The following is a 15,227-nucleotide window of genomic DNA, read 5'->3' as shown; positions in this document are numbered from 1 at the left end:
TGAGATGAAACTGTGAGATGAAACTCTGAGATGAAACTGTGAGATGAAACTGTGAGATGAAACTGTGAGATGAAACTCTGAGATGAAACTCTGAGATGAAACTCTGAGATGAAACTGTGAGATGAAACTGTGAGATGAAACTCTGAGATGAAACTGTGAGATGAAACTGTGAGATGAAACTCTTAGATGAAACTCTGAGATGAAACTGTGAGATGAAACTCTTAGACGAAACTCTGAGATGAAACTGTGAGATGAAACTGTGAGATGAAACTCTGAGATGAAACTCTGAGATGAAACTGTGAGATGAAACTCTTAGACGAAACTCTGAGATGAAACTGTGAGATGAAACTGTGAGATGAAACTGTGAGATGAAACTCTTAGATGAAACTCTGAGATGAAACTGTGAGATGAAACTGTGAGATGAAACTGTGAGATGAAACTGTGAGATGAAACTGTGAGATGAAACTCTGAGATGAAACGTAGATGTTTCTGTGCAGCTGTAAATGTTCTTTTATTCTAATAAGGAGGGACTGAATCACAGGAAACACTGAACCAACAGAACAGACAGAGATTCACACAGACAGACGAGCAGGAGATAATAATCATAATTATAATGATAATAATAATAAGAAGAATACATTCATGTGACTCCAGGAGGAAGGTTAGTAGATCTCACCTGAGCAGGTAGACGGTCGAGTGTGTGCAGACGTCCAGATGAGAGCAGTGAGAGCTGATCTGGGCAGTGAGAGCAGCTGAACTGAGGTCAGTGTCCTGCAGAGCGCTGAAACATCACATCAACCTTTGAGACATCGACCGTCTGTTGGTCAACAGCTCAGAGAACATCTGGACACAAACAGCTGCAGCAGCCATCGATCAATAACGTTACACAACGACGCAACAACACAACCACATGCACAAGTTCACTCAATATCTCTGTTCACATCAAAATAATATCAATAATAATAAAATAAAATAAAATGCAGATCATTCAGAATCATCTCTGAGATTGCATTAATATTTATCATTTCTAATCTTGTAAACTGAACCTCAGCTCCTTTAATACGTCTATACTAAACTATACTAAACTATAATAAACTATAATAAACTGTAAATAAACTATAATAAACTGGATATTAAACTGTAAATAAACTATAATAAACTATAATAAACTATAAATAAACTGTAATAAACTATAATAAACTATAATAAACTGTAAATAAACTATAATAAACTGTAAATAAACTATAATAAACTGGATATTAAACTGTAAATAAACTATAATAAACTGGATATTAAACTGTAAATAAACTATAATAAACTATAATAAACTGTAAATAAACTATAATAAACTATATTAAACTGTAAATAAACTATAATAAACTGTAAATAAACTATAATAAACTATATTAAACTGTAAATAAACTATAATAAACTATATTGAACTGTAAATAAACTATAATAAACTGTAAATAAACTATAATAAACTGGATATTAAACTGTAAATAAACTATAATAAACTATATTAAACTGTAAATAAACTATAATAAACTGTAAATAAACTATAATAAACTGGATATTAAACTGTAAATAAACTATATTAAACTGTAAATAAACTATAATAAACTGTAAATAAACTATAATAAACTGTAATAAACTATAATAAACTATATTAAACTGTAAATAAACTATAATAAACTGGATATTAAACTGTAAATAAACTATAATAAACTGGATATTAAACTGTAAATAAACTATAATAAACTGTAATAAACTATATTAAACTGTAAATAAACTATAATAAACTGTAAATAAACTATAATAAACTGTAATAAACTATAATAAACTATATTAAACTGTAAATAAACTATAATAAACTGGATATTAAACTGTAAATAAACTATAATAAACTATATTAAACTGTAAATAAACTATAATAAACTATATTAAACTGTAAATAAACTATAATAAACTATATTAAACTGTAAATAAACTATAATAAACTATATTAAACTGTAAATAACCTATAATAAACTGGATATTAAACTGTAAATAAACTATAATAAACTATAATAAACTATAATAAACTATATTACACTGTAAATAAACTATAATAAACTATATTAAACTGTAAATAAACTATAATAAACTATATTAAACTGTAAATAACCTATAATAAACTGGATATTAAACTGTAAATAAACTATAATAAACTATATTACACTGTAAATAAACTATAATAAACTATATTACACTGTAAATAAACTATAATAAACTATAATAAACTATAATAAACTATATTAAACTGTAAATAAACTATAATAAACTATATTAAACTGTAAATAACCTATAATAAACTGGATATTAAACTATAATAAACTATAATAAACTATAATAAACTGTAAATAAACTATAATAAACTGTAAATAAACTATAATAAACTGGATATTAAACTGTAAATAAACTATAATAAACTATAATAAACTATAATAAACTATAATAAACTATAATAAACTGTAAATAAACTATAATAAACTGGATATTAAACTGTAAATAAACTATATTAAACTATAATAAACTATAATAAACTATATTAAACTGTAAATAAACTATAATAAACTATAATAAACTGTAAATAAACTATATTAAACTGTAAATAAACTATAATAAACTGGATATTAAACTGTAAATAAACTATATTAAACTATAATAAACTATAATAAACTATATTAAACTGTAAATAAACTATAATAAACTATAATAAACTGTAAATAAACTATATTAAACTGTAAATAAACTATAATAAACTGGATATTAAACTGTAAATAAACTATATTAAACTGTAAATAAACTATAATAAACTGGATATTAAACTGTAAATAAACTATATTAAACTATAATAAACTATAATAAACTATATTAAACTGTAAATAAACTATAATAAACTATAATAAACTGTAAATAAACTATAATAAACTATAATAAACTATATTAAACTGTAAATAAACTATAATAAACTGTAAATAAACTATAATAAACTGGATATTAAACTATAATAAACTATATTAAACTGTAAATAAACTATAATAAACTATAATAAACTGTAAATAAACTATAATAAACTGTAAATAAACTATAATAAACTATATTAAACTGTAAATAAACTATAATAAACTATATTAAACTGTAAATAACCTATAATAAACTGGATATTAAACTATAATAAACTATAATAAACTGGATATTAAACTGTAAATAAACTATATTAAACTATAATAAACTATATTAAACTGTAAATAAACTATAATAAACTATAATAAACTGTAAATAAACTATATTAAACTGTAAATAAACTATAATAAACTATAATAAACTATATTAAACTGTAAATAAACTATAATAAACTATATTAAACTGTAAATAAACTATAATAAACTGGATATTAAACTATAATAAACTATAATAAACTATATTAAACTGTAAATAAACTATAATAAACTATAATAAACTATATTAAACTGTAAATAAACTATAATAAACTATATTAAACTGTAAATAAACTATAATAAACTGGATATTAAACTATAATAAACTATAATAAACTGGATTAAAGAGATTAAACTGGATTAAAGAGATGAAACGCTCCAGGTGGGTGTATTTGGTTTTATTTTCATCAGTCAGAGTTCAGAACACGGTGCTTTTATTTTGATAAAACAGGAAACAGACGTGAGATTTCACCGCCACGCGTACCGTCAATCTGCTGGCGTGGGACGATGTGATTGGCTGCTTCCTCTGACACCGAGTCCGAGCTCAATAACCTTCAGGACTGCACTTCCTGCTGCACCTTCACATTAAAAGCCTTCCAGAGGTTCATTTTAGAAAAGCTTTTATTGTGAAGCAGCAGCAGGAAGTGAGCGGTCTAACAGTTAAACAGTAGAAAAGTCCACTGATCAATAAACTGCAGGATGTGCTGATCGATCAGTCACTGATCAATCAACTGATCGATCGGTTCAGGAAATAAAAATTAAGTCAAAATAAAAATAAAGTCAAATAAAAATAAAGTCAATAAAACGTTCGAAGAACCAAAATAAAATAAAATAAAACATTAAACATCAGAAAACAAACGACGTCACACAAACTGTAAACAGGAAGTCTTAGTGTTCGGAGATTATTCTCCACAAACCCTCAACGCCAACCTCACACTAAACTACCACAGTTAACCCAGGACTAAACTACCAGAGTTAACCCAGGATTAAACCTGAAGTAAACCCAGGATTAAACCACAGTTAACCCAGGACTAAACTACCAGAGTTAACCCAGGATTAAACTAGAGTTAACCCAGGATTAAACCTGAAGTAAACCAGAGTTAAACTGGAGCTAAACTAGGATTAAATCTGAAGGAAACTAGAGTTAATCCAGGATGACACCTAAATTAAACCTGAGTTAATCCAGGATGACACCTAAATTAAACCAGAGTTAATCCAGGATTAAACCTGATTTAAACCAGAGTTAATCCAGGATCAAACCTGATTTAAACCAGAGTTAATCCAAGATTAAATCTGATTTAAACCAGGGATAAACTGACGTTAACATGGAGTTAAAAGTGGAATTCAAGTTTAGAGTTAAACTGGGTTTAAATGGAGAAAAGACGACATTAGAGTTGCACTTAACTTGAAATTAAACTAAGGTTTAATTCAGGATTGAAGTTAGTTTGGAGTTAAGAGTTTAAAAGAGGTTAAAGTTAAACTGGTTTAAAGTGTTTTAAATAGTACAGTTTAATGAGACTTATTGATTATATTATTCATTGATTATAATGCAGCAGTTTATAACGACACACGTTTACTTCAATTCATCAACAACGTTCTCCGTTTCTGGTTCTTCGTTCATCGTAGTTTTCTTCAAGAGTTCGTCGTAACACGAAGATATAAAACACGGTCAGTCAGTGGCTGAAGTCCTTTAACCTGGAGCTAAACTCAGACTAAAGTAGACTTAAACTGAAGTTAGTAAACTACAGTTAAACTAGAGTTAACTCAGAGTTAAAATACAGTTAAACTAGAGTTAAAGTAGAGTTAAACTGAAGTTAGTAAACTAGAGTTAAACTGGAGTTAAACTAGAGTTAAACTAGAGTTACTAAACTCAGAGTTAACTGGAGTTAAACTCGGAGTTAAACTGGAGTTAAACTCAAGAGTTAAACTGGAGTTAAACTTCAGTTAAAGTAGAGTTAAAGTAGAGTTAAACTGAAGTTAGTAAACGAGAGTTAAACTAAAGTTAAACTGGAGTTAAACTCAGAGTTAAACTGGAGTTAAATTAGAGTTATTAAACTCAGAGTAAAACACGAGTTAAAATGGAGTTAAAGTAGAGTGAAACTAGAGTTACTGAACACAGAGCTGAACTAGAGTGAAACTCAGAGTTAAATTATAGTTAAACTGGAGTTACTAAACTGAGAGTTAAACTAGAGTTAAACTGGAGTTAAACTAGAATTAAACTGGAGTTACTAAACTCAGAGTTAAACTGGAGTTATATTAGAGTTAAACTGGAATTACTAAACTCAGTTAAACTAGAGTTATATTAGAGTTAAACTGGAGTTAAACTTGATTAAACGGTTATTTTCAGCCCTTTAAATAAAACAAACATTAAAACACATCACACGTTTCCACCTGGTTCAACCTCTGAGACGAGTTTAACAGTCAAAGAACCAAAGTGTCTTTTCAGTCCAACGGAGGTCCAGTAGAGTCCAGTTGAGTCCAGTAGAGTCCAGGGGACTCATTTAGAACAGTAGTGTCCAGTAGAGTCCAGGGGCCTCATCTAGAACAGTAGAGTCCAGTAGTGTCCAGGGGCCTCATTTAGAACAGTAGAGTCCAGTAGTGTCCAGGGGCCTCAGTTAGAACAGTAGAGTCCAGGGGACTCATCGAGAAAAGTAGAGTCCAGTAGAGTCCAGTAGAGTCCAGGGGCCACATCTAGAACAGTAGAGTCCAGGGGCCTCATCGAGAACAGTAGAGTTCAGGGGCCACATCGAGAACAGTAGAGTCCAGGGGCCACATCGAGAACAGTACAGTCCAGGGGCCACATCTAGAACAGTAGAGTCCAGGGGACTCATCTAGAACAGTAGAGTCCATTAGAGTCCAGGGGACTCATCTAGAACAGTAGAGTCCGGGGGACTCATCTAGAACAGTAGAGTCCAGGGGCCACATCAAGAAAAGTAGAGTCCAGGGGACTCATCTAGAACAGTAGAGTCCAGGGGCCACATCAAGAACAGTAGAGTCCAGGGGACTCATCTAGAACAGTAGAGTCCGGGGGACTCATCTAGAGCAGTAGAGTCCAGGGGCCACATCAAGAACAGTAGAGTCCAGGGGACTCATCTAGAACAGTAGAGTCCGGGGGACTCATCTAGAGCAGTAGAGTCCAGGGGCCACATCAAGAACAGTAGAGTCCAGGGGACTCATCTAGAGCAGTAGAGTCCAGGGGCCACATCAAGAACAGTAGAGTCCAGGGGACTCATCTAGAACAGTAGAGTCCGGGGGACTCATCTAGAGCAGTAGAGTCCAGGGGCCACATCAAGAACAGTAGAGTCCAGGGGACTCATCTAGAACAGTAGAGTCCGGGGGACTCATCTAGAGCAGTAGAGTCCAGGGGCCACATCAAGAACAGTAGAGTCCAGGGGACTCATCTAGAACAGTAGAGTCCGGGGGACTCATCTAGAGCAGTAGAGTCCAGGGGCCACATCAAGAACAGTAGAGTCCGGGGGACTCATCTAGAGCAGTAGAGTCCAGGGGCCACATCAAGAACAGTAGAGTCCAGGGGACTCATCTAGAACAGTAGAGTCCAGGGGCCACATCTAGAACAGTAGAGTCCAGTAGAGTCCAGTAGAGTTCAGGAGAGTCCAGGAGAGTTCAGGAGAGTCCAGTAGAGTCTAGTAGAGTCTAGTAGAGTCCAGTAGAGTTCAGTAGAGTTCAGGAGAGTCCAGTAGAGTCCAGTAGAGTTCAGGAGAGTTCAGGGGAGTCCAGTAGAGTCCAGTAGAGTCCAGTAGAGCTCAGGAGAGTCCAGTAGAGCTCAGGAGAGTCCAGTAGAGCTCAGGAGAGTCCAGTAGAGTTCAGGAGAGTCCAGTAGAGTCCAGTAGAGTTCAGGAGAGTCCAGTAGAGTCCAGTAGAGCTCAGGAGAGTCCAGTAGAGTTCAGGAGAGTCCAGTAGAGTCCAGTAGAGCTCAGGAGAGTCCAGTAGAGTTCAGGAGAGTCCAGTAGAGTCCAGTAGAGTCCAGTAGAGTCCAGTAGAGTCCAGTAGAGTTCAGGAGAGTCCAGTAAAGTCCAGTAAAGTCCAGTAGAGTTCAGTAGAGTCCAGTAGAGTCCAGTAGAGTCCAGGAGACACAGATTTCAGATGAGTTCTGTGCTGACAGGAGGAGGCATCAATCAGAGGATGAAGAAGAGGAGGATGACGACGAAGAGGATTGCGAGCAACACTCCGATAGCGCACCACTGACGACGATCTGAGGAAATACAGACGTTAAGAAACATCAACCAATCAACTTCAACTGTTACTGAAACCAGAGAGGACGATGTGTGAGGACATAACTGTCTCTAACATATATCATATATCATACATCATATATCATACATCATATATCATACATCATATATCATACATCATATATCATACATCATACATCATATATCATACATCATACATCATATATGATGTATGATATATCATACATATGATATATACATTATATGATGTATGATATATGATGTATGATATATCATACATCATATATGATGTATGATATATGATGTATGATATATGATATATGATGTATGATATATCATACATCATATATATTATATGTATGATATATGATGTATGATACATCATACATCATATATCATATATCATATATCATACATCATACATCATATATCATACATCATATATCATACATCATATATGATGTATGATATATCATACATCATATATCATACATATAATATATATGATGTATGATATATCATACATCATATATCATATATGATGTATGATATATCATATGATGTATGATGTATGATATATGATGTATGATGTATGATGTATGATGCATGATATATGATGTATGATGTATGATGTATGATATATCATACATCATATATCATACATCATATATGATGTATGATGTATGATATATCATATATCATACATCATATATCATATGATGTATGATGTATGATGTATGATGTATGATATATGATGTATGATGTATGATGTATGATGTATGATATATGATGTATGATGTATGATATATGATATATGATGTATGATGTGGTACACGGCTATAACTAACTACACCGAGGGTGACATCATGTGTTGCCAGGCAGTTTACCGCTGGTCATGTGAGACACTTTGGCCAGTTTCTTCATGACGTTGTCCAATCGAGAGTGAGTGTTGTCCACCTCATGAGTGAAGTCATCCAACATCCTGCAGGAAAAACACACAGAGACTCAACAAGTCTGGTCAACAACCAACCAGAACCAACCAGAGACCAACCAGGAACCAACCAGGAACCAACCATACACCAACCAGAGACCAACCACAGACCAACCAGGAACCAACCACAGACCAACCAGGAACCAACCAGAAACCTACCAGGAACCAACCAGGAACCAACCATAGACCAACCAGAGACCAACCAGGAACCAACCAGAGACCAACCAGGAACCAACCATAGACCAACCACAGACCAACCAGGAACCAACCAGAGACCAACTAGGAACCAACCACAGACCAACCAGGAACCAACCATAGACCAACCAGGAACCAACCACAGACCAACCAGAGACCAACCAGGAACCAACCACAGACCAACCAGGAACCAACCAGAGACCAACCATAGACCAACCAGGAACCAGTCATAGACCAACCAGGAACCAGTCATAGACCAACCATAGACCAACCGGGAACCAACCAGGAACCAACTATAGACCAACCAGGAACCAACCATAGACCAACCGGGAAACAACCAGGAACCAACCATAGACCAACTAGGAACCAACCAAGAACCAACCAGTGACCAACCAGAAACCCCCTGTAGTTGTCCCTCACCTCCTGTTGGTGTCCCTCACCTCCTGTAGTTGTCCCTCACCTCCTGTAGTTGTCCCTCACCTCCTGTAGTTGTCCCTCACCTCCTGTTGGTGTCTCTCACCTCCTGTAGTTGTCCCTCACCTCCTGTAGTTGTCCCTCACCTCCTGTTGGTGTCCCTCCCCTCCTGTAGTTGTCTCTCACCTCCTGTAGTTGTCCCTCACCTCCTGTAGTTGTCCCTCACCTCCTGTAGTTGTCCCTCACCTCCTGTAGTTGTCTCTCACCTCCTGTTGGTGTCCCTCACCTCCTGTAGTTGTCCCTCACCTCCTGTTGGTGTCCCTCACCTCCTGTAGTTGTCCCTCACCTCCTGTAGTTGTCCCTCACCTCCTGTAGTTGTCCCTCACCTCCTGTTGGTGTCCCTCACCTCCTGTAGTTGTCCCTCACCTCCTGTTGGTGTCCCTCACCTCCTGTAGTTGTCCCTCACCTCCTGTAGTTGTCCCTCACCTCCTGTTGGTGTCCCTCACCTCCTGTTGGTGTCCCTCACCTCCTGTTGGTGTCCCTCACCTCCTGTAGTTGTCCCTCACCTCCTGTTGGTGTCCCTCACCTCCTGTAGTTGTCCCTCACCTCCTGTAGTTGTCCCTCACCTCCTGTTGGTGTCCCTCACCTCCTGTTGGTGTCCCTCACCTCCTGTTGGTGTCCCTCACCTCCTGTAGTTGTCCCTCACCTCCTGTTGGTGTCCCTCACCTCCTGTAGTTGTCTCTCACCTCCTGTAGTTGTCCTCACCTCCTGTAGTTGTCCCTCACCTCCTGTAGTTGTCCCTCACCTCCTGTAGTTGTCCCTCACCTCCTGTTGGTGTCCCTCACCTCCTGTTGGTGTCCCTCACCTCCTGTAGTTGTCCCTCACCTCCTGTTGGTGTCCCTCACCTCCTGTTGGTGTCCCTCACCTCCTGTAGTTGTCCCTCACCTCCCGTTGCTCCCCGTCCTTCTTGACCATGCTAACTGTTGCCTACAGAATGGAACTAAAGCCAGCTGACTGATTGGTCCAAGACATGAATTGGTTCTCATGAATGAGGAGAACCGTCTCAGTAACGATGTATCTGAAAGTTCTTACACGGCCTGTTCATCCAGCTCCATGCCGATCCTCTCCGACATGTTCTTCAGGACTCCGATGGTTCCTGACACCAGCTCCAGCTGTTCATCCTGCTGCTCCGCCATCAGCTGATCCAAACAGAAACATCATGTACATCATTAATATCACAGAACCGAACCGTTCTCATATCACCGTCCTGATGCTGCATGATATCTCAGAGCTCTGTCATTGGTCCTGTGTTCCTGTGTTCCTGTGGTACTGTACCTGCTGCTGGACCTGCTGCTCCTCTATGAACTGAGAGTTGGCGTTCTGCAGCTGGCGGTCCAGTCGGCTGTATTTATCAGGACCAGGCTGCCAGATGGGACCCTGAGCACCACGCTCACCGAGCAGAGCCTAAATATCACATCAACACAAACGCACTGTCACATCTAACATCAGCAGGAGCTGACTGTCTGTTGGTCGCTCCTCGACAGTGTTGTGAACTTAAGGTGTGTTCAGGTACCTGTTTGTTCTTCCGGTCCACTGAGGCACCAGTTGGACTCGACATCTGCTCTTTCATTTCCTTCAAGACAAACAAAGACAGTCAGCAGCCAATCAGATCAATCAATTCTTCAGATGGACCTCAGCCAATCAGTTCAGTGTGTGTTGAATGGGCCAATAGCAGCTAAGCAAAGAGTAACAACTACTACTACTCCCACTGACATGAGACCCACAGGCTGCTGTGGGTCTCATGTCAGTGTGCCGTGGACCGAGCCTGCAGAGACTCCTCACCTGAGCAGGTGTCAACCCTTTACAGGTGTTTAGTGAAGCGTACCTTGACAGTCTGTCTGGTGCTGGTGATGAAGGCTTTCCTCGTGGACAGCTCCGCCGCGTCCAGGTTGAACTTCTTTGGGTTGGACTCCACGATGCGTTCACTGACAGTTAAGAAACATCACTCACACTTCAAATCTCAGAACTGAATGAACATACCAACACGAGCGTTTAAAGGATATTGATGGTCTCGTCCAGGTCCTCCAGGTCCCACTCGATGGAGCGCAGACTGTTCCTCAGCTCATTGGTCGTCCAGTCCATTTCCTCCTTGGAGGCTCCGCCCCCCTCCTGCAGCAGCTCGCTCCATCTGTGATGGAGGCTCTGTGCTGCGTTCACTGCCTTCTGGACCTCACTGTAACAAACATCATAACTCATCTGTGATGGAGGCTCTGTGCTGCGTTCACTGTCTCCTGTACTTTACTGTATAATGTGAACTCTATTTTACAGAAGAAACACTTAGTAATAATGATATGAATCCACTGGAAGCATGTGCAGACTGTTGAAGTCTCGTTTTATATCATTATTATTATGATCTCTTAGAGTTGCTGTGAACTTTAACTGAAGTCTAAATCAGAAGTGAAGCTCATGTACTAACAGACATCATGATGATACTATATTAATAATAATAAACTCATGTTAGTGTTCTGCTGTCTGAGATAATAGAGATGATTAACTATAGATGAAGATGATCAGTAGCTCAGCAGGTGAGTTATGATCTGTGACTGAGCTCAGCAGGTGAGTTATGATCTGTGACTGAGCTCAGCAGGTGAGTTATGATCTGTGACTGAGCTCAGCAGGTGAGTTATGATCTGTGACTGAGCTCAGCAGGTGAGTTATGATCTGTCACTGAGCTCAGCAGGTGAGTTATGATCTGTCACTGAGCTCAGCAGGTGAGTTATGATCTGTGACTGAGCTCAGCAGGTGAGTTATGATCTGTGACTGAGCTCAGCAGGTGAGTTATGATCTGTCACTGAGCTCAGCAGGTGAGTTATGATCTGTGACTGAGCTCAGCAGGTGAGTTATGATCTGTGACTGAGCTCAGCAGGTGAGTTATGATCTGTCACTGAGCTCAGCAGGTGAGTTATGATCTGTGACTGAGCTCAGCAGGTGAGTTATGATCTGTGACTGAGCTCAGCAGGTGAGTTATGATCTGTGACTGAGCTCAGCAGGTGAGTTATGATGAGAAGAACTGATCATCGACTCTGACTGCAGAGTAACATGCTAACATGCTAACAGGCTAACCGCACTGAGAGCTAACGTTAGCTCAGCTGTTAGCCAGGTGAGCTAGCAGCTCACCTGGCTGCTGTTAGATCACTAACTGGTTGAACTGGTTATTGATCATTGATCAGGTGTGTAACAGCAGTAGGCTCTCTCTGTTAGCTCTGTTAGCTCTGTTAGCAGGTGTGAACGGTTCTGACCCTTTGACGACGAAGAACGGGTCTTCCATGGACATGGTGCTGGTTCCGGTTCAGTCGGAGCGCAGCTCCATCACACAGACCCGAACCCGAACCACCCGAACTCTGGTTCCTCTGGTTCCTCTGGTTCCTCTGGTTCCGTTCAGCTCAGTGAGGCTCCATCAGACCCGCTGGTGCTGGTGCTGTTAGCTGTTAGCTGCTGATGCTGATGCTAGCTCTGTTAGCTCCTCTTTGTTTACATGCAGCAGCAGCGGAAGAGACCCCGTGACGTCACACATACTCAGGTCGGGTCATCACTGAAACGTCACGAGCTCATTTCAACTTTCTATTAGTGAGCAAAAGATTCCCTTATACACTATATATACACTATACTATACTATATACTATAGTATATACTATATATACACTATACTATACTATAGTATATACTATATTATACTATATACTATACTATATACTATATATACACTATACTATACTATATACTATATACTATACTATATACTATATATACACTATACTATAGTATATACTATATTATACTATATACTATACTATATACTATATATACACTATACTATACTATATACTATAGTATATACTATATACTATACTATAGATACTATATATACACTATAGATACTATATACACTATAGATACACTATATACACTATATATACACTATATACACTATAGATACTATATATACACTATAGATACACTATATACACTATATATACACTATAGATACTATATACACTATAGATACTATATATACACTATACTATACTATAGTATATACTATATTATACTATATACTATACTATATACTATATATACACTATACTATAGTATATACTATAGTATATACTATAGTATATACTATAGTATATATACACTATACTATACTATATACTATAGTATATACTATATACTATACTATATACTATATATACACTATATACTATAGTATATAGTATATACTATAGTATATAAACTAAAGATTCCCTTTAACCTTTATAACTATATATAATATAGTATATACTATAGAGCAGGGGTGCACACACTTTTTCAGCATGCGAGCTACTTATAAAATGACCAAGTCAAAATGATCTACCTACTATAAAAATGCAAAACATATATTTATTTATAAATATATTGAGTATTCTTTATATGTACAATATATGTTGGTGTACCTTGCATAACTGCATGAACCCATATTGTACAATATAACTCTGTACATTTTTTGTCATTACCTTACTCTGATGACTTGCACTGAATGGAATCAGCCAGGGATGCATAGTCCGGACAGTAGCTGCTGATAGCCAGCCTCAAGCACACTTCCAAATGATCATCAGTCAAGGTGGAACGGTATTTGGACTTAATAATCTTCATGTGGGAAAAGGCTGACTCGCATAAATAAGTGGAGCCGAATAATGCAGTCATGGAGGTAGCACATTTCCTCATGTTGAGGTACTTGTCCTCTGTGAGTAAGTTCCAGAACTGTCCATGAGCCCTGGACTGAAGCTGAATGTCAGCTTGTAGTGTCAAAATCTCATCCTCCACTCCAGATGAGTTCAGGTGAAACAGTGTTGCAATTTGTTGGCTGACGTCTAAAAAAAAAAAAAAAAAAAAATTTTTTTTTTTTTTTTAATGCCATGCGATCTACCCACACTACCTTTGCGATCTACCCACACTACCTTTGCGATCTACCCACACTACCTTTGCGATCTACCCACACTACCTTTGCGATCTACCCACACTACCTTTGCGATCTACCCACACTACCTTTGCGATCTACCCACACTACCTTTGCGATCTACCCACACTACCTTTGCGATCTACCCACACTACCTTTGCGATCTACCCACACTACCTTTGCGATCTACCCACACTACCTTTGCGATCTACCCACACTACCTTTGCGATCTACCCACACTAACTTTGCGATCTACCCACACTACCTTTGCGATCTACCCACACTACCTTTGCGATCTACCCACACTACCTTTGCGATCTACCCACACTAACTTTGCGATCTACCCACACTACCTTTGCGATCGACTGGTAGATCGCGATCTACGTATTGGGCACCCCTGCTATAGTATATACTAAAGATTCCCTTTAACCTTTATAACTATAGTATATATTATAGTATATATACTGAATTATATACTATATTATAGTATATACTATTATATACTATAATATATTCTATAGTATATATACACAAAAGATTCCCTTTAACCTTTATAACTTCCACTAACAAGCGCTGCTCGCATGGTCTATGAAACACACCGCACCGCTATATACTATATTATATTATACTATTATATAGATACTCTACTACACAGCATCGATATTCTATATGGCACCTTTCAATCCGTCCGGTTCAGCCCTCATGTTAAACCCTCCCCAGCGGTACGATACCTACCAGCGGTACCTTAAAGCGGTACGGTACCTACCAGCGGTACCTTAAAGCGGTACGGTACCTACCAGCGGTACCAGTGGTCCCAGCGGTACAGTACCCGCGGTCCCAACCAGCAGTACCTACCAGCGGTACCAGCGGTCCCAGCGGTACAGTACCCGCGGTCCCTACCAGCAGTACCTACCAGCGGTCCCAGCGGGCCCTACCAGCGGTCCTTACCAGCAGTACCTACCAGCGGTACCAGCGGTCCCGGCGGGCCCTACCAGCGGTACCAGCGGTCCCTACCAGCAGTACCTACCAGCGGTACCAGCGGTCCCGGCGGGCCCTACCAGCGGTCCCAGGAGCTCAGTGCTGAGTGAAGGTGTTTGTATGAGCGGTTCTCAGCAGCATGAAGAGACGAATCAATGAATGATGGAAGAACAGAA

At 38.2% G+C, this 15,227-nt stretch overlaps 2 protein-coding genes and 1 long non-coding RNA gene across 4 annotated transcripts in view; all 3 read right to left on the bottom strand.

Annotated features, from left to right (window-relative positions):
- The window catches only part of LOC119484464 (antithrombin-III-like), a 14,610-nt gene extending 13,781 nt beyond the window's left edge, over window positions 1-829 (bottom strand). Inside the window, exon 1 of the mRNA XM_037763279.1 lies at window positions 677-829. The gene's annotated coding sequence lies outside the window, so the exon portion shown is untranslated. The remainder of the gene's footprint in view (window positions 1-676) is intronic.
- A 2,816-nt stretch (window positions 830-3,645) lies between these two features.
- On the bottom strand, window positions 3,646-6,981 carry LOC119484467. 2 transcript variants are annotated; one of them, XR_005206017.1, is made up of 2 exons: window positions 4,469-6,981; window positions 3,646-4,347 (listed from the first exon to the last, which is right to left on the bottom strand). It is a non-coding gene; the product is annotated as an uncharacterized LOC119484467 (long non-coding RNA). The 2 variants fall into 2 exon arrangements; XR_005206018.1 differs by having other exon boundaries at window positions 4,502-6,981.
- Window positions 6,982-7,325: 344 nt separating this feature from the next.
- Window positions 7,326-12,641, bottom strand: LOC119484466 (syntaxin-6-like). Its single transcript, XM_037763282.1, has 8 exons — window positions 12,377-12,641; window positions 11,141-11,310; window positions 10,963-11,057; window positions 10,651-10,710; window positions 10,413-10,541; window positions 10,170-10,276; window positions 8,365-8,459; window positions 7,326-7,476 (listed from the first exon to the last, which is right to left on the bottom strand). Exons 1-8 carry the CDS (start codon window positions 12,409-12,411, stop codon window positions 7,400-7,402), a joined length of 768 nt encoding a protein of 255 aa, XP_037619210.1. The 5' UTR covers window positions 12,412-12,641; the 3' UTR covers window positions 7,326-7,399.
- Window positions 12,642-15,227: the final 2,586 nt, after the last annotated feature.

This window comes from Sebastes umbrosus, unplaced genomic scaffold, assembly GCF_015220745.1.
Source record: "Sebastes umbrosus isolate fSebUmb1 unplaced genomic scaffold, fSebUmb1.pri scaffold_76_arrow_ctg1, whole genome shotgun sequence".
NCBI classification, from domain to species: Eukaryota; Metazoa; Chordata; class Actinopteri; order Perciformes; family Sebastidae; genus Sebastes; species Sebastes umbrosus.
The sequence above is the reverse complement of the archived record's forward strand: the minus strand, read 5'-3'. Positions and strand labels throughout refer to the sequence as shown.